Source organism: Heliangelus exortis, chromosome Z (genome assembly GCF_036169615.1).
Source record: "Heliangelus exortis chromosome Z, bHelExo1.hap1, whole genome shotgun sequence".
NCBI lineage: Eukaryota > Metazoa > Chordata > Aves > Apodiformes > Trochilidae > Heliangelus > Heliangelus exortis.
In genome coordinates, this window is record NC_092454.1 from 10,605,506 (window position 1) to 10,629,594 (window position 24,089).

The 24,089-nt window shown below is 41.6% G+C and overlaps 1 protein-coding gene across 18 annotated transcripts in view; it reads left to right on the forward strand.

Moving 5' to 3' along the window:
• Nucleotides 1-24,089, forward strand: part of LOC139790070 (phospholipid-transporting ATPase ID-like) — an 89,028-nt gene that overhangs the window by 45,642 nt on the left and 19,297 nt on the right. For 8 of the 18 annotated variants that reach the window (XM_071731325.1, XM_071731338.1, XM_071731328.1 and 5 more), the window contains 15 exons: nucleotides 1,511-1,609; nucleotides 2,578-2,639; nucleotides 4,126-4,198; nucleotides 4,450-4,520; nucleotides 5,604-5,686; nucleotides 9,503-9,661; nucleotides 10,616-10,704; nucleotides 15,777-15,973; nucleotides 16,874-17,082; nucleotides 18,658-18,701; nucleotides 20,258-20,423; nucleotides 20,496-20,678; nucleotides 21,229-21,417; nucleotides 22,309-22,424; nucleotides 23,819-23,983. In XM_071731325.1, the coding sequence (XP_071587426.1) occupies nucleotides 1,511-1,609; nucleotides 2,578-2,639; nucleotides 4,126-4,198; nucleotides 4,450-4,520; nucleotides 5,604-5,686; nucleotides 9,503-9,661; nucleotides 10,616-10,704; nucleotides 15,777-15,973; nucleotides 16,874-17,082; nucleotides 18,658-18,701; nucleotides 20,258-20,423; nucleotides 20,496-20,678; nucleotides 21,229-21,417; nucleotides 22,309-22,424; nucleotides 23,819-23,983 (1,905 nt within the window). The remainder of the gene's footprint in view (nucleotides 1-1,510; nucleotides 1,610-2,577; nucleotides 2,640-4,125; nucleotides 4,199-4,449; nucleotides 4,521-5,603; nucleotides 5,687-9,502; nucleotides 9,662-10,615; nucleotides 10,705-15,776; nucleotides 15,974-16,873; nucleotides 17,083-18,657; nucleotides 18,702-20,257; nucleotides 20,424-20,495; nucleotides 20,679-21,228; nucleotides 21,418-22,308; nucleotides 22,425-23,818; nucleotides 23,984-24,089) is intronic. The other 10 variants (XM_071731331.1, XM_071731341.1, XM_071731334.1 and 7 more) reach the window with 3 other exon arrangements.

Genomic DNA, 24,089 nt, shown 5'->3' on the forward strand with positions numbered 1-24,089 from the left:
GAGTATGTTTCTAGTATGCTGTTTTACCATTTCTATGCAAACAAGTCTGCAAAATTACCTTTTTTCGAATCCTTTTATTCAACTGCAGTTCAAAAGAGCATAGGAAAAACATTTTTAAACCTGTAACAAATTACATACAATTTTATTTGCCTATTTACAGGGAAATTTGAATTTGGGAAATTTCAGCCCACATACATTTTTCAAGACACTAGTGAAAGTGACTTTTCAGCTAGGCTGGCAGCACTGTTCCCGTGTTGTTGTACTGCACTCTAGCTGTTTGTCTATTAAATTCAAAAAATATTTTGAACCATTGCCTTAAATTAATCCACTGTGTCTTTCACTGAACCATCTAGGAGTGACTCTATATAAAAGCATTCAGCTTTTTCTGCTACCTGCATCAAGCTAGGCTAAAGAGAGCAGCCATTAGGCTTATATATAGTTACATATTCCTCCATTTAATTGTTTTTAGTCTTCTGCTCCATCATCCTTGTAACACTAGGAGTATCTCTTCCTGCATTGGGAATGCACATGATGGGGAGGCTGTGAGGACTTTATCTCCTTGCTCTTTGACACAGCCCAGCAGGACATCCATAGTCCCAGTTAGGTGAGAAGGTAGCAGTTAGGGGTCTTGGTAGCTTCCACAGCTGAGCAGGGCTGTGGTGGCCTCTGAAGGTCATTCCTTCAGGCTGGATTTGGATGTGTTTTCAAGATGATAGTTGTGACAGTGTAGCAGAAGGAGTAATCTCAAAGAGCATCTCTCCACCCTCAAGCAGCCACCTTAGGGTCATAAATGGCAATTTCACAATGCACATGGGGCTGACACTGCCCACAGGCAATTTGACAGGCACCTGGATGCTGGCATCACATTGTTTCTCTCACTGGTGCTGTTCTTCTAGAGGAAGAGGAGACCTGTTCTGGGTTAAGACATCCATCTCTGCATCACTGAAAGCATGACAGAGTCACATTCAGCTCCTGGGGCCCTCTCACTATTAAAGATGTGGGCAACAAAAATAGATGTGTGGATGTGGGAAGTGCAAGATCAGCCCTGGCAACAGCTGTGCATTGTTGGTTGATGTGATACTTCAGCAAAATGTGAAGAGTTACTGAAATAAAAAAAAAGTAGAAGCATTTGAAGGCTCTGCACAGCAGGCCTTGCTCAGGTAGTTCTGTGTCCCTCACAGCAGGCTTGCCTGTGTCAGTGTGTCTACAGAAACCCATGGGGAACTTTGCAATCCTAATGCTATAAACAACAAGAAAGAGCAACCTACTGCACTTCCTGACAGCTCCGATTTGTCCTAAATTACATCTTCTTTTTCAAGCAAAGCATGGGTTTCCTGGCCGTTCCACCCTTGTGTGGTCACAAATAAGTGACCGAGCTGCATTTATGTCTTTTATATTCAGATATCATAGACAAATGTTACATACAGTTTCCACAAAAAACAGAGGTTTGTTTCCATCTGTTTACTGAGCTGAGAAGAAAATTCTAAATTCAGACCTTTTCTTCCAACAGCTGATTCCTCAGATTTCCTCACTGGCCTGGTTTACAACAGTGGTGCCCCTCGTGCTGGTGCTGGCTGTATCAGGAGTCAAGGATGCCATTGATGATTTTGTAAGATCTATATTGCTGACCTGTACTTTGGACTTTGTGATTCTTCAGCAATCATCCCTAAAGCAAACTGCTTCAAATAAACACAGCCAGTGGCAGGCATTTGGAGGACTGGTTTGTGGACAAGATGGCATCTGAGATTAGACCCCTAAATCTGTATGTATTACCTGAAAAGGAATTAGATTTTCAAAATTGCTGAGGATTCCATCAGCTCCATTGACTTTTCTGAAACTGTTCAGTACGTATGAAAATGTGGTCAGTGACAGATACATCTGGATGTATGCACAGAAGTCTATTCTTAGGCTTCCACTTTGGAGAACTCATTCTCTAACATTCTCTGCAATTAAGAAAGAAAAAACATTAGGTCAAGGTAGTAAGCATGCAGCCTGTGTGTGGTTTTTCAAAACTTGCACAACTTTGGCCAAAGTCTGCTCCCACCAGAGCTAGTGGTCAAAGTCACATTGACTTCACAGGATGATGCTAGACCTGAGTTTAACATCTGTTTTTCTCTCATTATTAAATTATTTCCATGCTCTGTGGAAACTGTGCAACTTTTTAAGTAGGCAGGTGTGAGGTGTTGAGATGCCCTTCCAGGGAGCAATGCCAGAACATCTGCAGCCCCTTGCCATTTCACAGGAGAGGAATTAACTTCTCTGGGTGCTTAGCATACAGAACTGTGATGGGCAGGACCAACACCAGTTGAGTCAGGACTGTGCTAAGTAGCATAGAAGGCTCTACCCTCCTTCTTCCCTCCCAGAGCAAGCCTCATGTTTCCTGTTGCTCTTTGCAGTCCAGTTATGCCTGATTTTTCTATTGCAAATATGGGTTCAACTATGACTCAGTTGTGACCCTAATCTGCCTCGTCTCATTCAGCCATCTGGGTGAAGTCCTAAAATGTTAATGAACTGCATGTGGCTCTTGCGTGCTTGCTTTCCTGGAAATGCTTTTTAACTTACTGATCAAATTTTCAGAATCGACACAAAAGTGACAAACATGTCAACAACCGCCCAGTCCAGGTCCTGATCAATGGAATGTAAGTTCTGTTTCTTTTGATGCAATTTTGACTGGGAAGAGCATTTTATTAATAGTTCTTTGTGGGGTTTTTTTGTTTTGACTCCCAAAGATCACTAAACAATTTAAAATTTAATTGTCTTTAACACCATTAGTTCATCCTGCAGGTCTGAACTGTGTGTCTGATTCCTGAACCCAGTGCCACAGTACCACAGCGACCACAGTCAGTGAAGACCTTATGGCTGTGGCCTTGCACTGACTAAAAGAAAACTCTTTCTGTTCCTGGATATATATGTATATACATTTTAAAAAGTGATACTTTGAGAGTATTGTATTATTTTATTCTTTACCCTAGAAGTGACAAGCAAGGCTATCTTCCAATGTCCATTTATGTTCATAGCATTTGTTTCTGCATTAAGTAAAACTAGGCATCATCAAGAAGTTATTTTAAATTAAGAAGCATGTCTTCCTCCTACATGTCATAATACTTCGAGTGTGTGTACCATTCTGTTTTAGATGCAAAAATTTCAGCTGCATGCTTTGGACATCGTACTGCTAGCACTGTTCTTTCCTGCTGAAAAAATAGCAGAGGCCTTGGCTTTTGTGGCAGGCAGATGTGTTGTTTATTTGTGGCTCCATGGTGTCCAACTGTGCATAGGACACAGCTGTAGACAGCTGTAAAGTTTCTGGCATCTTTTTTTTTTCTTTTTTCTCTACTACAGATAGCAGTATGTTGTGTAAACTCGAACAAATGATCAAACACTGAAAAAATACAACTGGAAAGTGAAGAATAGGAACGTACTTTTTGCTAAGTGTTGGTTTACTGTCTATTAGTTACTGTGTCTAGGAAACACTGCAATAGCTATTCTGAAAACCATGGGTCCTTCCCAGCTCAACGGGGAAGCAAGGCTGAGCTGAATTCAGACTTGAATACCAGTCCTGTTTTGATACGGCTCTTGATATTTCCCACCTCTAGATTTTGCATGTAACCCTACTGTGACTTGGTTACATTGGCCTTTGCAGTGTAGGGGTCTGTCTGCACCCTCATACTGCTCAGTGCAGTGGAGGCCACAGCAGACATGGCAGGCCCACTCAGAACCAGATCTGTTGCTCTGGTCCTTAAATACTTCTTAGAAAAACTGACGCAACTGGCAATTTTCCCAGGTGTTTGGGAGGTCTGTTACATAAAGTAAGTTTTTGTTGGACGCAGGGTGGCCCTGTAGGAGCAGGAGGGGAACAGTCATTCCAGGCAGGAGGACAATTCACATGGACAGTGCAGCTGTTGTGGGCTCTGGTCTCAACCCTGCACATGTCACCCCAATCACTGTTACCACGTTGTTTGTATTGGTCATTCCTTAGCTTAGTGTGGGTAAGGCCACATCATGGCAGACCCTGCTCCACTTTATCAACACTTAAGGCACTTACAGCCTGGTTTCAGGAGCAGAGATGAGTTATCCTACTCTCCCAAGTGGTGTTTATGTGCCTGCTTACTAGGAGTTTTCTTGCAGGTTAAAGGATGAAAAATGGATGAATGTCCAAGTGGGGGATATAATAAAACTAGAAAACAACAACTTTGTGACGGTGAGTACATTTTTCACTCCATCCTGCTCACAGTTAGTCTCTGTAATCACACTGATCACTCATAAGCAGGCAAGTCAGAGGTGGTGGCAGCCGCCCCAGAGACCTGCAATGTGCAGAAACTGCAGGCAGCACTGCAGTGCTGTGCCCTCTGACTGTGTCGGCTGATGCCAACCCTGTCTGTCTGTCTGTCTGTCTGTCTGTTTGTCTGTTTGTCTGTCTGTCTGTCTGTCTGTCTGTCTGTCTGTGTTCAGGCTGATCTACTGTTGCTGTCGAGCAGTGAGCCACACAGCCTGACATACATTGAGACTGCTGAGCTGGATGGGTAAGTGAGCTGCAATCACTGCTGCCAGTGCAAGGACAGATCTCTGGGGGTCCTGTGTGCTGCAGCCTTACTTGGCAGCAGCTTTTGTAGCAAGAGTTTCCCAATACATAAACTTTGGGTAGCCGTCTTGAAAATCGCATCTTCTGGTGGATACTTTTGCCTTTTTCAGTGCAAATGTCATGTGAGGAGGAGACTCTTATTTTTAGTGACTGTTCTTCTAACACTGAGAGTTAGTTTGAAATGTGTCTCTATCCGAGCTCAGTGACAGAAGCTTTCAGTTTCTTGTGTCTCTCTTAGCCTTTTCTGTCAGCTAGATGATGTTAGTTAGTTACAACGAATAACTCCAGTAATCTCCTTTGGACTGCTATATTGTAATATTAATGCATGCCCACTGCAAAGGCTTGCATATGTTGCTCACTCCAGTGTGCAACTGACCACAAGTCAGAGGGCTGTCCCTAATTTGTATTAATTGGAATTAATTTGATCTGACCTTGTTTTTATGACACAATTTGGATTACCTTTTCTTCACTGCCTGGAGCTAACATCAGCTTGAGGGACTAAGCAGGACTATAAAAATCAAGAAATCAAGTCTCTCCCAACACTGTCCGAATATTGCTGATTAATGAGCTTGTAGTTCCTGCTCTTGCAAGTGACAGGAGGCCCTGAACAAATGCATTTTGGATTTCAAAGTCCTCAGGTAGCTAGTCCCAGGACTTGAGTACTCTCAGGACAAGAATTCAAGGGGAGAGGACCCAGAGTTCAGGGTTCAGAGTGGTGTGATAGACACTGACCTGCTCAGGGAGATAAGATACCTGTCTTGCACTTCGTAGAGAAAATGAGAAAGACAGAGGCACCTCAGTCTCTTTAGTACCATCATACCATGTCCAGAATTCCTCTGGCTTGCCTTTCTTTGCAGCTGAAAGAGATAATTACACCCTTTGGACAGGTGAAAAAGGCTGATGGTGGCATGGTCAGACGTCAGAGGAAGGAGGCTGCGCTCAAGAGCAGAATTGACTTTCAGGGACATCTTTCAGTTCACAGAGGACTTTCAGATCACGTTTTTATTCCTGTTATTTGTTACAGTGAAACAAACCTGAAGGTGAAGCAGGCACTGACAGTCACTGCAGAGCTTGGAGAAGATCTTCAGAAACTGACAGAGTTCAATGGTGAGCCTACACAAAAAAATCACTTTCTAGTGGATATGCCCAGAGTCCAGAGAGTGGCTGAAAGTCTTGCTTCCAGCTGTCTCCTGCTGGGAGCTGCCTGGATGCAGCAGCAGTGGAATAGAATGGGCTCGTAGCAATTTGTACAACAGATACAAACTCAGCCTGCACAAACAGAGATCCCCCCTTCACTTGCAGGTGTTGGTGACATGCATGGCTAGAATCTGAAACTGCACTGGTGGGAATTCTCCTTGTGTCTGCACATTGTGCTTTAGCATCTGTCTGTCTCTGTTCAGGTGTCCTGGTTTGGGCCAGGATAAAGGTGATTTTCTGTCTTGTACTTTTGCTTTTAGCTAAGTCTCCTGTAAGTAGTGAGTGTAAGCTCCTTCCAGCTTCAGTACAAGAGCTCATATGATTGCATAAATGGAAAATGTTTTCCCCAAAATTTGTGCTTAGTTCAGGTCTCCAAATGTGTTCAGGCTGCACTTTTACACTGAAGCAGCAGTGCTGATGTACTGATGACACTTAGCCTCTGAGCAGTGGCACTTTCCATGCACTTGCTATGCAGACCTAACTCTGCACACAGGGCAGATGACTCCTCTCTAGCCTTAGCCTTTGCCCTTTCAGCATTTCTCTCCTCTCTTGATGCCACAATAAATACCGCATTTTACGATGTTTAAAGCCAAGCGGTGCGCATGTGGTTAATGAGCAACGTGTCCTTTATTAGCACTGTTTCATGCATCAAATACAGAATAGAATAGAACACAACACACAACAGAATATACTATTTATTTGGAAGGAACCTACACCAAACATCTAGTCCAAGTGCCTGATCACTTCAGGGCTGACCTAAAGTTAAAACACATTGTTCAGTCCACTGTGCAAATCCCTCTTCAACAGAGACTGGCCTGGGGCACTGACCACCTCTCTAGACAATCCCAGTGTTTGACCACCCTCTTGGTAAAAAAAATGCTTTGCAATGTACAGCCTCAACCTACCCTGATAGAGCTTTGAACCATTCCCACATATCCTGTCACTGGATATGGGGATATATATAGCAACGCATAGAGCGAAAGGAGCCAGGCCTGTCAAAACCAGCATACTCCATGCTCACACATCATCTGTCTGCAGAGAGAGGCTGGGGGAACAGACTGTGTGGTGTTAGTCATACCCCACAGTGCCCTGCTGGCTTTGGGATTATGGGAAAAGTCAGTATGGAAAGGGGTTGAGTGAGTGCTCCTGTCCTTGGAACATCTGAAGGACTGAAGGTTCTCAGAAAATATTTTTAGATAAAGAGGAAAAAGAATTTTAGCAAAAATTCTCTGACTTATCTAGATGAATCCAGGACAAATGGTAGAGAGTTAGCATACGTAGGACTGTCTCTGACAGTCATTCAAGCATGGGCTTTTTGCTGCTTTGACATTGAGGTTCCATGAAAACATCTGTGTGTTCTCAGCTGTAGTACATCAGGATTTCTCTGAAATGGTGGCTGTGGTTCTGAGTGGTTTAGGTTTTGAGAAATATGTTTTAACAGTGTCTGCAGTTATATGCTTTATGTTAATAGTCAGAGTGGCATGTCCCAGTTATTTTCCTGAAGAGGCTGCAGTGCATATAAATTTGCAAGCAAAATATTCATCTTAAATACTTTTTCAAACATTTTCTGTGTAATGCTTATCTAAGGATACTGCATTCTTGAACCCGCACAATTAAAAAATGTTAAAATATTTTAAAATTAAAACTTTGAAAATAAAATATTTGTATATCCTTTAAACCTCTATTTTAGTTACATTGTAAATAAAAGTGGCCTCTGAGCAATACTTAAAATTAATAAAATGTTTCCCAGGATGATTTATATTTGGCAGAGCAATGGGAAGAGTGCCTGGAATCAGACCCAACCTTGCATTTCCTCAGAAACCTCTGCAGAAGTATTTAAATATTTATGTAACTCTTTATCTAATTACTTCTTAAGACAGGAAGAGAGGAAAGGGTTGAGCAGTCAATACAGGCACTCAGTGGAATGCTTAATATGAGTTATGATGTTTGTTGACACTGCAATGGTTCAGATAAGGAAAATGCTGAACTTGATTTGGGGAACTGGGAGATGAGAAAAGAAACAATATTTTTCTGTTACCTACTTATCACATGTAGACTTGGCTGTATTTAACTCTTTCGGGTAAAAGAGGTATCATCATTCAGGTATCATCTTGCTGTCAATGGGAAAAGGAGACAGGAGGTATTTTCAGCTACAGAGTTGCTAGGGTCAGTGCAGGTGAATCTCTGGAGCTTCAGTCTTTTTTTTTTTTTTTTCTTTCTTTCTTTTCTTTTCTTTTTTACTTTTCTTTTTTTCCTTTTTTTTTTTTTTTTTTTTTTTTTTTTTTTTTTCTTTCTTTCTTTTGTGGTCTGTCTGATTTGGATGAATCTCTCCTGATCTCAAAATCAGTAACAGATCCACCCCTTTACAGGTGTACAGTTGAGGATACTGAAACGTAGGGCACTGACACACACAGTGTTGTCAGAGGGAGAGGCACTGTCTTCCTGGTGGGGTCATGCCCTGGGTTTCATTCACCAAAGTCTTGTGCTGTGTTTCAGGCTTCTCTGCAAAGCCTCTGTTTTTGTTGTGCTTTTCAAGGAGTCGCAAGGGCCGCAGTGAGATAGGTTTGGTAACAGCAGACCTTTGAACATGGTGGAGATACAGGTCTGGCTGTTCCTGGATTAACCAGATGGTGCTCTAGGAGATCACCATGGTTGTTACTATAAGCTCTGATGTCACACATGCCACAGATTTTCCTCATCACTTCATCTTTCGAGCCTGATGATTACCCTAGAACAGAGAGAGTAACTAGTAGAGAGTAGAGAGGCTTTTCCAAGAAAAGAGTACCCATTCTTAAAGTTTGCAGTGGTGAATACTACCACAATACTTAAGGTTATACTTTTCTTCTGGACTTCTCTGGATTTTGAGTCCTGGCTCTTGAGCCTGGTGTGTGGAACATCTGTATTGTCTGCAAATGCTAGTCCTTACGTGGATATTTGCAGCCTATAATCAAAATAAATTCAATGTTCCTGCTGACTTACTTAACAGTAAGACTGAACTCCTTATTTCCCTTTCAGTACGGAATATTTGTAGTTTCCAATTATTTCCAACACAACCACATTTAGATGTCAAGAGCAGATGTTGATTTAAACAATTTTTTTATATCAAAGTATCTATGTTTACAGTTTTATGTGGACCCTTTTTATTACAAAAAATAAATATAAAGCATGTAAATAGGAACAGAATCTCCTGCATGACCAAAGAAGATAGCAGTATCTTTTTTCATGCACCACTGGGACTTATGTTGTAAAACAGACAAAATTAAAAAACAGTGAACAAAGACACCTCACGTAATTACTCTTTTGCAGCCTTCAGGCTATGATTTTTCTCGCTTGGGCTCCTGCAGTTTTAAAGAAAATGGAATAGGAATTATGTGGGATCAGCACTTTTAGCAAAATTTCTCCTGTGAAATCCTACCACTATGAACTTGCTGTGAAAGGATTAAAAGTACATTGCTGGTTCAACATTTCTTCTCACCCATATAAAAGCTGTGAAAACTTCATTTTCTAGTCTACCAATAATAAACTGCCATGTTCAAAGAATATGATAAATCCAAGCTCATTGTGGCTCATTCAGTTATGACGTGAGTATGGGGAAGGAGCAATATCCCAAAGCAGTGGTAAATATGAAACACTTCTCCTGTCTGGGGAGCATCTGAGAGTGCAGTGTTAACGGGTATATTTCTGGGCCAAGATTTCCATTTTTTGTTTTTTACCTTTGTTTTACAGGTGAAGTAAAATGTGAGGCACCAAATAACAAACTGGATAAGTTCACAGGAACTCTGACTCTTCGAGGAGAGAAATATGCCCTGGACAATGAGAAGATGTTGCTGAGGGGCTGTACTATTAGGAACACAGAATGGTGCTTTGGTCTTGTTATTTATGCTGGTAAGTAGAAAAATTGATATGTGAACTGTAGAGCACAGCAGCACTAGCATAGAAATACAGTTTGCACACCCAGGATGCACAAAGGACCCAAGCTTTTTCCTTTTTTTTGGAAAATATGTTTCTACAAGAACAAAAGCAAAAATTTTTAGCCTTAACTCTAGGCTAGAAATTATGCATATTACAGGGAATTTTAATCTAAGATTTTTTATGGTCTATAAGAGAAAACTAAATTCCAAATGCTACATTAAAACATCCAATTTCACCTTGAATTAGTGCTTTAGTAAGCTGAAGTAGTCCTTTATTTCAGAAATGCATGCTGCAGAATATATGAGAGAAGTCTTGATCAATCAGTAAGAAATAATACAAGAATTAAATCTGTTTAAGGATCAAAGCTGAATTTAATCTACCTTTAGTGGCCCACACTGGGCCAACTGGAGTCTTTCTCTACTAGGCTTGTGCAAAATTTTTCAATCTTCTGTATATTTCATTAAAAATTCCATATAATTTATCTGTGATTTTAATACACATTGGAATATCAGGGTCATAAATAACAGTATTGTAGACCATTAGATCAATGCTTTTGATGAGCATAGACCTTCTATACTGCTGCAGACATGTGAGAGGATGTGTAATATGTCAGCAATAACACAGCAGTATCAGGTATTCTGTGAAAAGTAATTAAACCTGAAAGGGAGGGTTGACTGTTGAAAGAAGAGAGCAGGGTCAAATTTTCAGAATTAATGGCTTTATGTGGCTATCTCCACATGATCTAAGGCAGATGAATTAACCTTTTTCTCCCTAAGTTTCTCACCAGCAGTGTAAACAGTATGTACCTGCCTTCAAGAAAACTGTGATGGGTATTTATGCTGTAAAGCACAAAGGGGCCTCAGATGGAATCAGCTTTAGAACAGCTGAGCTTTATTACTAAAAATCACAAACATGCTTCGTCTCCAGGGCCAGACACCAAACTGATGCAGAACAGTGGAAAAACAACTTTTAAACGGACCAGCATTGATCGGCTGATGAATGTCCTTGTGTTGGTGGTAAGCCTGATTTATGTGCCTTCATTTCTTCAGATGTATTTATCATTTCCAGATGCTCCACCTCTTTGTCCACATCAATGAGGGGATATCAGAAGTGATTAATGATGAAAAGAAAAATTATGTATTAATATATTAGCAGCCTGAGTTCTGCAGTCCCTCTGCCAGCCCATCTTCCAAAACAAGGCCATTATATTGACAGCATTAAGAACTTGTCTCCTGAGCTTTTCATTTGCTCTGCTCTCCCTTGCTCTGCATTTTTTGTGAGAATCCCTTTGAAGCCTGCAAATGCCTTTTTTCCCTAGTAATTTTTGTCATTTTCTATTTAAATAAACATTAGCAGTTCCCCTTCTTCTTCCTGATTTCTTGGCATCTGGTGATGTCTGCAGGACTTGGTAATGAAGTCCGTTCATTAACATGATGTCAGCTTCTGATTTAACACAGTAGGGTAAAATATTAGAAATGGTCTCATTTATACTCAAAACCTGGAGTTTTTAGGATCCGGGAAATTTGAGAACACTGATCTTATATAGCAGTCACTTTCCTCGATTTGGAAAACAGATCTGATTTGAGGGCTAAACTTGTCAGTGGTTTTAACCAATGGCAAATACTGCCAGATAGTGATTCTTTTACGACTATCCCAAGATTTTAGTCCTTGAGTTCAACGGCACTCAGTGAAGAAAGACAAACACTCTGACAGTGCTTTACTCAGTGTTCCTTGAAGAAAAGCTCTTTAGTGTTAGGCTTTTATTTTCCTTTGGGTTGAAGTTTGTCATGATTTCTCATGCATGCTACACCACTTTCAGTTTATGACCCTGGGAATGTCTGGAGGCCACTGTTTCCTCTTGTTCCCTCCTGTTCCTGCTCCAGCCCAACCTGACAGCCAGGCAGGAGCCAGGATCCATCACCAGGTGGTGAAGCAAGGTCTGGAGAAGGCATCCAGCAGCAGTCTGTCCATCACAGCCAGGATATTCTGAGTTTTGCTTTCATGCCTTCTCAGCAAACCTGTCCAGGATGGCATCACTCTCCAACCTTGCCACTTCATCCCAGCCCTTGTCCTCCTGTTTTTTTCTCAGAATCCCTGAAGATATTTAGGTGAGCCCAGGGACAGGAGATGTTAGCAGGCAGAGCCATTTGTCCTGTTGTGAGACTGAAATTATACCAAAGCAACAGCTGTTTGCCCAACTCCCAGAGCTGTGAGGCAGTGTTCTGAACTGTGTGTATTTGCTGTAAAGCAGTGCCACAGCCTGGAGAGCCACTCCAGTGTCTTCAAGCCCTCTTGAGTCCTTGCTTCAGGTACCTAAGGACATGCCCTTGACTTCTGTAATCTGACATCAGCCTCTGCCAAGTGAAAATCTTGGTTATTACCATCAGTTTGTTTTCCTCAGTGTTTTTTGCCCTTACACATAAGGGTATAGCAAAACCAAACAAGGTTTGGACGTCTTACATTCCAAATTTTGCAAGTGTTTGAAAAATGTCACATTTTCTTAGATGTTCTGCTGTACTCTAACTAGAGAGGAGAATGGGCTGTGGGGGATCCATCCACAGAAACAGAGCAGAGATAAACTTGGAATGTAGTTTTCAATTACGATTTGCCAAAGCACCTTTCACAAGTCATGGGTCCCACGCAGAGCTTTCAGCCTGTTTGGCCTCCCTCATGAGCACAAATGAGATGAATTTATTTCTTGGCTTCGTTTTAAAAAACTGAGCAAGTTGCAGCTGATTGCATCAGCCTCTGCCCGGGATCTCGGGTGCTGCTGGAGCCAAGGGTGTGTTTATCAGCTTTACGCATTAAGGCACCTAACATTTTGGTGTCTAAGTAAAGCTCTGTCCTACCTTAAGTATGAGGTGCTTTGCACACCCATGGGGATGTGGTAGCAGGTCCTTCCAGCTCACTGGGTGGTCACAGATTACAAAGCAGTCATTAAAAGAGGTAGTATAATATTATGCTCTTGAGCTTGGAAATAAAAAGCAGACACAGCTTACTATAAATAGCTCATTTTGAGTGTAATGAAACTTGCTCCACATTAACACTGGTAAAGCTGGTTTAACTGTCCATAAAATTTCCAGACACAAAGCACTGTTTAGGCAAGGCTCATCTATGTATTCCTCATTCAATGTTCCCCCCCAGTGTGTCCCAACAAGCGTTAATCAGGAGTGAACCTTTCCAGATAGCAGCCATAGCTGTTTTTTCATGCTTGGTTGTGTTTCTTTGCAATTGGAGAGAGCAGGGTTTGTTCCTCCACCAGAGATACACCCAAGAGTTCCAGGAATGTTTTTTCCTCCAAAACTTACATTTTAGCATGCTTGGGGGAGCATTTTTTCAGAGAAACAGGACTGTCACCTTAATCTCTTAAATAACTTAGTGCTTCAAATCCCAAAGCAAAACACAGAGTGACAGTAAAGAAACTGAGACTATTTTTATTCACAGTCCAACAGGAAATGCTTATCAAAAGTCAGTTCCCCTTTACAAAAATCCTACCAAATCCTGCAGAGGATCTTTCACAGGCAGCGCATGGGCAGGACCCAGAGAGGGAAGATGTTCATGCTGGGAAGCCCCATGATCAGGGGCCTATGATCAGGGTTTTTCTCAGGTCCTTCTCTTGCAGAGCTATGGTTATGATTACAACACCCTGCACACAGTTTTTTCCCTGCACAGAAATTAATATTTGGGGCTGCTGTTGATGGCTCAGTCTTTTGCATTTCTCTCAAAGCAAACAAAATTTTAATGAACTTTGTGTAAGCACCACTGTGGCACAGAAGTTGAGCTGTGGAGGAAGAGTGTTGACATGCAAAATGCATGTAGAGCAAAATATAAAATAAAGCAATTGCAGTAATAGACAAGAGCTGCTATAATATGGCAAAGCTCAGCTTCTGTCTTGCCCCACATATATTTCTGTTGCTAAGCCACATGTTGAATTGCCTACATAGATTTTGATAGTCTACAGACTGATAATATTGAACCTGTGGGACATCAAGGAATCATACAGGGTAAGTGATAAGCCAGAAGAGCCAGCTGCCTCCTCTAATTAATTTCTTTTACAACCGTCAAGGTCTACAGAGACAAGTGATAACTTTTACTTGACCAACAGAACTGTCTGTAAAAATGGACAGGCTTCTCTATTTTCTGTGTCTATGCCTATTGGTTTAATAAAGGATGTTATTGGTCCCCAGGTCATGCCTCTCATCTATCCTTAAGTCATAATGATAAAAACAGTACAAATTGAAGTCTGTTTTTACTGCTGGCCACAGGGGCTTAAAAACACTGCATCACATTCTTTACCAACAAGCTATATTGTCTCCATTTCACAAGTGGAGTAATTTATTGGGCCTCCCCTAATTAAATAGAAAGCTACTACTGTTGTGGAAAATGTATGTGTCCCCTGAAACTCATTGCAGCACCTTTACTTACTGCAGTTCCCATTTAGCACCCTCTTGGTATTAAAATGCAAGTTGAATGTATGGGAACCTTTCATCAAGTGATTCAAATCACTCCATAAAAATATCCTTCCTTGTCTCGTAGATTACCTCAGCAATACAACTATGAGCTTTATCAGTAATGTTTCTATGTTTGTGCTTCAATAACTGTTTTTTAAACTGGCTGATTACTGTTGTAATGTGACTGTTACTTGGTTGCCTTATACATAATGGCACAGATTACTGATATTTCCTCCCTAATGAACATACTTGCAAGAGTTGATTTCTAATTGCCCTGTTGTGCAGCCTGATGATTACATATCTTCACATTTTTATAAGCATGTTGGTTGTTTTAAGCCAAATATTTGGAGAAGTCCACATCAACAGAGCTGTTTTTGTTACCATACATACAGAAATTATGTCAAATTAACTTCCTTTATTACCATTTCTACCTTTCAAATACTGGAATTGTGTTAGCAGATTTTCAATATGGTGGAGCTTCCCAGTTTTCAAAGTCTTGTTAAAAATTAACCTTACAGGTTAAGAGGATTTCTCAGCTAGTGCCTCTAAGCTCTCATCTCTAATTTCCTTTGACCCACTGGATTAAAGATCCTTATTATTAGATACATAGTGTTCTTTGTCACAGAAGACATCTGTCTTTTCCATCTGATACATCATATGAGAGAGAAACTTCATTCTGCTTCCTTCTCCCTTCATTCATGGATGACTGTTGTCTTGAACATGTTTGTCTTTTCCAACCTCTGTTCAAGAATTTACTGCTTTCTTTTCTTGGTATTTTATATAACCATAATTCCTTGCAGTTCATATTGATTCTTATTAAATTCCCTTCTTCCCCTTCTTATTTTACACTTTTCCACATAATCTGTATTGTGATGTTCTTGTTTCTTTTTAATAAAAAGCTCTTTTCATGACATTTGTAATGTTTTTCTGTCTATTAAATGGTGTTTCTAATCAAGTCCCAGGTTTGATTGAGGTGACCCTCTTTGAAATTGTCTTCCCAGTTGTTGTCCCCCTGGTTGCTGTAGGCTTCAGGAAATAGGCTTCTCTGAAGTCCAAGGGTGCTCATCACCTGTTAGCATTTGTTCAGAGGAAATGTAATCAGATGGTGATGGCAGGTACCCAGGCAACTCTTAGTTTGGAGCCAATAATAACCTCTCCTCTAACCATCAAATTTCCAACCTTCACAGTGCTGAATTTTCTGTGTTAGAAATTATCTTTTGTAGTTTTTCAGAAATGGGGAGGAAAACCACATCTAGCAAACGGCTAGGTGAAACCTTCCAGGCAGTTTCCATTCCCAAGTGTGCAGCCAGATGTTTGGGAACTCACAGCTAAACTTGCCTCTTACAAGACTCAGTGTTTTGCAGCCAGTTGCCCATGAGCACCTCTGGCTTAGGTGTTTGCCTGGGACTTAAATCCCCAGCTGTTTGAGGTCTTGTGATAATAGTGCATAATTTTCTCCTTGAGGTGCAGGTGTTACAACTTTGCTGGTTTTCCTCCTTCACTAGTAGGTACATTTTCCTGTGATTAAGGGTTGTTTGACACTGTCTCAGTAGGGTCTTCTGATTAACCTGTACATAATAAGTTCCTTGTTTATATAACACAGATTTTTTTGTCTTTGGTTTTGTTTTGTTTTTCAGATTTTTGCATTTTTAGGACTGATGTGTCTTATCCTAGCCATTGGCAATGGCATCTGGGAGTATGATAAGGGCTACTACTTCCAGGTCTATCTGCCCTGGGCAGAAGGTGTCGACTCAGCCTCCTACTCTGGCTTCCTCATGTTCTGGTCCTATGTGATCATTCTAAACACAGTGGTTCCAATTTCACTTTATGTCAGGTAGGTGCCAGGACGCTTCATGTTTCATCTTAATAGAGGAAGCTTGAAGTTTAGCTGAGAACAACATTTTCCCTAGACAGAGATGCAGCACCATTGTGGATGGATGATGGTGCACAACCACAGCAATGCTTTTCTTCTTTCTGCTCACTTTGGAGGTCTTTATCAGGTTGGACCAGGGACAGCAGTGAGCTCTGGAAAAAAGAATGATGGTTCTGCAATTAAAGAGGAGGTGTAAGTGTAACATGCTATAGGAGTAGGACTGGTAATTTCTTGCTCTCTCTCACTTGCACTGCCCATCAAACAAACCAAATGGCACATTTTTTGAGGTGGTTGTAGGGCTCACCTGAGAAGTGGATTGCCAGGAAAAAGTAGGTGTAATCAGGTTGAGGATACATAGTACTTGGTGCTGTATAAGCAGAGTGAATGTCACTGCTTTGCAAGCAAAGGTAGAGAGTAGGTAATGCATCCTTGATTCTCTCAAAACATTGAGAGTAGGGTATGGATTGAGCAGGCCTGTAGAGTTTATTATTGCACCTTACTCTTTAGACAGCTTTGCTACTGAGACTTTTTTGTGTTGGTTATCTTGAGGGCTGGGCCTGTGCAAACTGAAAGTTCAACAGGGCAAAATAAAAGGTTCTGGAAACTTCTACAACTTTTCAAATATACTCATAAGATGTTGTTTTATAAGTAAAGAAAAGGAAAGAAATTATAAACTGAACATAATTTCAGTGGGGCTTGTTTCAGCATTGGTAATGCAGGCTATTGGAGGACAACCTGAGGAGTCCACCCTGTCATTACCTTCACGGTTCTCTGCTAATTGCAATTGCTGGTGGTGGTGCTGAAGATGAAGGTAACTCCCCTCAAGCTAATGAATATTCCATCACCTTCTCCTTTCTCCAGTGTTGAGATTATACGCTTGGGTAACAGTTTCTACATTGACTGGGACAGTAAAATGTATTATCCTCTGAGTGACACTCCAGCTCAGGCCCGTACCACTACACTCAATGAAGAGCTGGGGCAGATCAAGTACATCTTCTCAGACAAAACAGGAACTCTCACTCAAAACATCATGTGTTTCAACAAATGCTCCATCAATGGCAAATCCTATGGTACGTAATCTATTCTGTCTTATTCTCTGGATTTAATCCTGTTATATGCCTCTTGGTCCACAGAAATTAAATGTGACAACCAAAAGAGAGTCTCTTGTAAGAAGCTGCAGTGATCAAGTGTGGGGCTGCCCACCAGGGGTGCCTAGATAGCCCTGGCTACATCACTTGCATATCTTAACATCTTTTTCCTGTCCCTTCTCTCACCTTTTTGTCACTCTTATACCTTCTGTTTTCTTCCCCAGTACTTGCCCTACAAAAGAACCTGCCCCTTACTACTTTTTCTTTGTTCATCCTGGTTTAGCTACATCTGTACTCAAAATCTGCTTTTTGATAATATTACTGCCTAGGTAATCTCAGCCTTTATGTTTTTTATTGACCTAGTTATTCAAGTATTGTTAATTCTGTGAGACATACCACTTAACTAATTCTCTTAACCACATTTGAAATCATCCATCCTTCTGGATGTTATGTGAAAATTTTGTCAGCTTTTCACATTGTTATCTCTCTTATGCAGCCATTTCTCATGTCATGAGCAGAGTTTTTCCACACTCTGTTCAGGTAGCACCTTTGGTTGGCACCTAGTCAGTGGCCTGGTAATTTTTCTTTATTCCTGACATATGTCACCTGCCAGAAGAGAGACAAGTTTATAGGGAGATGGAAAAAATGGGATATAAAAAGTGTTAACTCTGTTAAATCCTAACAGTTGTTGATTTAACAGAGTCATATATCGTATAGCCTTGGGTCAGTTTTCTTCATACTGCTCAAGAGGTGCTAACATTTCACAGTCTGACTAATTGATTAATATCATTGGATTCCCCCACAGAAATTAGTCACTGCTTAGCCATAGATTGATGCTTGTTTTGCCTCTGTCAGATCTGCTGGTGCTAGAAAGCTTGCATTTTTTTTTTTGTCAGCACTATCAGCTGGCCTAATGAAGGAAGCTTTTTTCTCCAGAGTTATCTTGGTGGTTTGTGTGTGTAATTGGACACCATCATATCTCAAACAGTGCTACTCTGCTAGCCAACATTAGTACTGCTAAACAGTTTGAAAAATATTTGGTCTGTTAATCTTTGTGTCCTGTCATTGATTTTCCAAGGTTGGTATCACCATTAAGCATAGACATAGGATATGGCTTCAAGAAATGAGTAGGAAATATGTGGAAAGATAGTCTATATTCAATAGTTTTCTCAATGCTTAGCTTCTTCCCTGGAATATACTTCTTTGGATTTTCTGCTTGGGGTCAAATGGAAAAGCCTTATCAGCACTAACACTACATCCTTTCTGAGTACAGCTTGAGCTAAGTCTTCTCTACCCAAATGCCAATCATTTTCATGGTAACTGCCTTGTGTCTCAAGTATCTTCTGTCAGTCTCTTGATTTTGTCACAGATCAGCACAGAAATTGACTGATATTAATCACCAGTCTCCAGTACCCATTTCAAGATATATATCCTCTCTGAAGCCTTTTAACCAGATACTAGCTTAAAAATAGTTAAGCAAATTTTTGTGGTAGAGAACCTTAGAGACTGCACTTATCTGGAGTTCGTGACTATAATCTCAGTCTTTCTTGCTTGCAGGTGATGTCTATGATATGTCTGGACAAAGGATAGAAATAACTGAGGTAAGTACTCAGATGCTAGCAGGATTTGTGCTTTCTGTGGACCTGCCTGCCTAGGTGCCAGTGGCACAGCCCACCCAGGCACAGCTCATGCTTTTGACCCAGGCAGCAGGGACGTGTGTTCTTGTGGGTGTCAGAGGACTGCCAGAGTTGTATTCCCTTCCAGTAAGCCTGGTTTAAACCTTCAGGTCAGGTAGTCCAAGTATACCAACTGTTTCCTCAGCCTCACATGACATCCTAGTGCATGCACAGCTCCTCTTGAATACTTGGTCACTGATGTTTATTGGATGTGTGGGCTGTGGTGATTTTTACTATCTGTTACAGTTAATTAAACCACTGGTGGAGAATGAGTAAGTTGAGCTCATATAGATAACAAGGTCACTGTCAATTTCCCCTAATGTCTGGGCATTGTAGAGTGTGCAAATGGATGATTTTCCATTTCTGTATATCCTCTGCTTGCTGGCACAAACCCACATGACCTGGATTTCTAAAGTGTCTGAAAACTGCATGCAGTAATCCACGTTACAAAGGGCAAGATGATGAAAATCCCACTCTTCATTCCAGTGATTCATTTCCAGGACATTTAAACTTAAATTATCCACTGAAATTGGCCATTTGTGCCGAGTGCTAAGCATCTGGACTGCCCTTGATCAGGCAGCAAAACACAAAGGGGTAACTGGCTTGGGGACACATGCTGGTGTCCTGCCAACTGGCTGCCTGACAGCTGCTCCTGCCCACGATCCTGGTCAGAGCAGAGTCCTGGGGGTCAAAAAGCTGCTGCCCCCACACCCACCGTGCCACAGAGCTTGGACCTTGTGCAGATGAGTGTGTGTGGGGTGTGCCTGTGCTCTTACTGTAAGTGCTGTCAGCTTGCAGAGGTCAAAAGAATTACTCCCATCCTGGAAACTCTGACCTCATCAGGGATGGGTCAGGAGTGAGAATCATCCTGGGCAGGCTTAGCCCAGCATTGCTCCGTGACACATCATGCTGTGAGCTTCTGACCGTTTCTCCATTATGTTCCCCTCTGCTTGGGGCTCCTTGTGTTTATATGAGATGGGCATTGCTTGTGGAACTGAATCTTAACATCACTTTTCTGTCATCTTTTTTTCCATATCAGGATTTGTTTTCTTGCTTTGTGAAAATAAGATGGACAGCCCAGCCTTTTTATTGTTTTAAACTGAGATTCCCCTCTCCCCTCTTGCAGGCAGTCATTGACATCATTAACATGATGCCTCCAAGCAGGCCAGTATTGAAGGCAGGAATTTCTTTACTATAAAAATCCTTTACTATAAAAATACTTGTAGGACCATTTGCGGAGAGGTATCTTTAGCTAATCAGGTTCTCAGCCTGACTGCTGCTCTGAAAGGCACTTCAAGTGCCTGTCCTTTCCTGTGATTCAGTAGCTTTCATGACCTTCCACTCATCAGTCTCTGCGACAAATGGCCCTGTAGGAGAGGGCCCTTTGTAAATGTAAGGCAGAGAGGGGAGCTATGATGGACAGGCACTGGCATACAGGCATCTGAGAGCTCCAGAAATAACACTGAGCCATATTTTTGCAGAACACAGAGAAGGTTGATTTCTCATACAACCAGTTAGCCGACCCAAAGTTTGCTTTCTATGACCATAGCCTGGTGGAAGCTGTGAAGCTGAGTGATGTCCCAACGCACAGGTTCTTCCGGCTGCTCTCACTTTGTCATACAGTGATGCCAGAGGAAAAGAAGGAAGGTGAGGACTGTTGAAGGCAACAGACTGAGTGGTTATGTTCACCCTGCACCACAGTATGTCTTCTCTCCACAGAAGCTGTTACTGGTCCTTTTGGCTCCTTGGTGATTTTCTGTAGTATATGGCCACACATTAATCAGTGTCTTTGGAGATGCCACATGGGAAGAGAAAGGACCAGGGCTTCCACTCCCTCTTGTGTTCCTGTGGTGGAGCTGACACTACTGCAAACACCACATCTCTGGAGTGCGGAAATTTCAGGTGCCATGGCTTCCCTGAGGTGGCAGATGGCTCGCCCTATTCTTTCTCTGCTCTGCACTCAAGTCTGCTAAAGAAAAGAGCATAGAACACCTGCCACTGGAGACTCATTACCTCCACTCACCCAGTGTTCCCACAAGTACCCTGTCAGTCTTCTCAAATCCCAGACAGGTTAAAAACTGTTAAATGCTTAGGTTAAATGCTTTAAAGGCTAAAAATATTAATTGAAAAAGATAAGGTGAAAATGCTGATGAGAAAAATAAATGCATATGTAACTAGAAGGGATAAAACACAAGGCATTTTCCCTCTCAGTGAGATCTATTAGATTCCAAAGAGAGCAACAGAAGACCTCAAAAGAGTCTAGGGAGCCTCTGGCACTGGCCTGGAGGATGGATTGATGTGACTTGCTGGAGATATGTGGACATAAGGTGCTTTTGAATGCTGCACTTCTGGGGATAGACAGAAAAGCAAAGGGTAACTGCTGTATCATGTGTTTGATTTCACATTTATTTGGCCGCAGAAGCCACATAACCCTTTTTTTCTTGCATGTCAGGTAGCTTGGTCTACCAGGCCCAATCTCCTGATGAGGGAGCCCTTGTCACTGCTGCCAGAAACTTTGGATTTGTGTTCCGTGCTCGCACACCAGAGACCATCACTGTTGTGGAGATGGGAGAAACAAAAATCTACAAACTCCTGGCTATTCTTGACTTCAACAATGTTCGCAAGCGGATGTCTGTTATTGGTATGTTTCCTTTTCTCCCTTCTTTCTGTCCTTACTTTTTAGGCTCTGAAGTTATCGGTCATTCTACTGAGTTCTGCTTTTAGGAGACCTCCTTTGCAATGGTTTCTAAATACATTTACTTCTGGGCATTTGAGATGGGCTGCATTGACCTTTCTGTTACACAGCAACAGTGCTAAATATAAACTTAGGCAGCTGGGAGAACATTTCTACATCTGGACCACAATGATGGAGCAGCCTCCCGAAGACACTAAGTATTTTGTTTATCTTACCTCCTCCATGATGATGCAGGAAAGGCCATCCTTCTAATCTACTTTAAAATTATTAGCAAAATCTGGAGAACTGGAAAGAGAGAAAGCAAGAACGAGTAGAGAAATCTAGTTTCCCAAAAGGAAAATGGAGTAACGGTTCAAGAAACTTTGTGTACTCTTTACTAATTCTCCAGCATTCTCAGATAGTTTGAGGACTGGAATACCATAAAATAACAAAATGGCTTCAGTTGGAAGGGACCTTCGAGATTATCCAGTTCCAGCTTCTCTGCTATGGGTAGGAACACCTCCCAATAGACCAGGTTGCTCCAAGTCCCATCCAGCCTGGCCTTAAGCACTTCCAGGGGTGGGGCAGCCACAGCTTCTCTGGGAAACCTGGGACAGTGTCTTACCAGCCCCACAGGAAAGAATTTCTTCCTGATGTCTAACCTAAATCTACAGCTGATGTAGAGCGCAGTTGTATTATCTTCTGTTCTAGGTAAAGCTTGTCTTTCTTCCTGGGAGTTTGCCAACACTTGGTGGAGTCTGGACATCTCTAAAAATCTTTTTTGTTTTGGTGCAAGTGTTGTGAATCCCAAGTACCTCAGTCTGGAATTTGTAGCATTTCTTTTCCTTTTCCTCCTAGTGCAGAGTCCAGAAGGTGACTTAACTTTGTACTGCAAGGGAGCTGACACCATTCTTTATGAGCTGCTTCATTCATCCTGCGACTCTCTCAAAGAGGAGACCACAGAGCACCTGAATGTAAGTATCTTCTTCTGCACATAATCTCTGTGTTTAATGGCTTCCTTTTCTCCAGGTTTGGAAATGTACTTTGTGTTAAGACAAAAAAACAGATTTTGGAAAGGGGTGCCTAAGCACCATTTTTTAAATTATGGAATGGAGGTGGACATTAATATTAAAGTCTTAGGTCTCAAATCAGTTGCCTAAGCATGGGCACCAGATGCCATTTGGACTGCTCCAAGGCATCAGGATGTGGATGGCAATGACAATGCAGGACATTCAGAAGACTTGTGTTTTTCTGGAGTAGGAGCTGGAAGCCAGGCAGGAGAGGTGAAACACCTAAGGTGGCAGAACTCATCTGTATTTTTGCAACTAAATTCCATCCAAGTCTGCTGTTACTCTACTACATATGCACCTGATGCAGTCAAGCATGCCTTGGTTCAGAATAACTTAGGTCATCAGTAAAGGGCCACAGAGCTGTTTTAACTTCTTGAATATAATTTAGATCTGCAGTGATTGCCATCCAAGGGGTTTCAGTCATAAGAAATAGGTCAGGCTCTGGGATGTGCTCTTGCTCAACAACCCTTCTTTCAGATCATACAAGGGCATTTTTACTGTATAGCAAGGAAAATGCCTCACTCAGGCTTGTGCCTGTTTTATTGTTGATAGTATGCACTGGGAGGTGGTTACTCTATGTGAGTAGTTGTTTTTTGGCCAATATCTGCTGCCCCTTGTGATGCCAGATCCTACTGGTACGGTACAGAGCACAAGATAACAAAAAGTTTTTAAAGTTTTGCCAGAGGGGTTGTGCAATAGTAAAAACATCTCTTCTCTGGTGTTCTGTTTTTTGATGCACCTTTACTTTAGTCCTGGGGGAACACATATGTTTTCACAAATGGCTTTCTGTTATTCCACCAGACACTGAGATCCATACCATCATTCACACATCTGCAGAAGGACAGTTACAAGGACCTGATGAAATGTCATAAGTGACTGTGCTCATGCTGTGCATTTCAGCCAGCATTTGTAGCCTGAAAATGTTGAGCCCAGGTCCAAAATTCAAGGCTGTGTGTTCAGTGTTTATTTAGGTCACACTATTCTGAACCTTTTGTTGAGACATATGAGCCTGGGAAGCAATTGCCTGGTTAATGTAAAGCTTTACAGCCAGAAAATAAGAAAGTTCTTTAGAATTTGTTCATTGGAAGGACCACGGGTATCAATGACAAAGTGGTCTGGAACTATCTGTTAAAAAGTACCCCAGTGTTTGTCATTTAAGGTGTGATTTTTTTCACCTTTCCTCTGCAGATTTTAGGCAAGCATTTACAGGTAGCCATTTGCTTTCAGAGGGTACTTTGTAAGCCTAACAGAGCAAACCATTCTTCTTTGACCTATTCTGCCTCACCACTCTCTCACAGGAGTTTGCTGGTGAAGGCCTGAGGACACTTGTGGTGGCCTATAAAAACTTGGACAAAGACTACTTCCAGGACTGGAGCAGGCGCCACCATGAAGCCAGCACTGCCTTGGAAGGACGGGAAGATAAATTGTCAGAGTTATATGAAGAGATTGAAAAAGACCTAATGGTTGGTGTTTCAGGGAATCTGGGCCAAGCTCTGGGGGAGGCACTGAGGATGATGGTTTGTTAATAAACAGCTCAGTAAGACTTTGGTAAATATTGATTTGCAAACA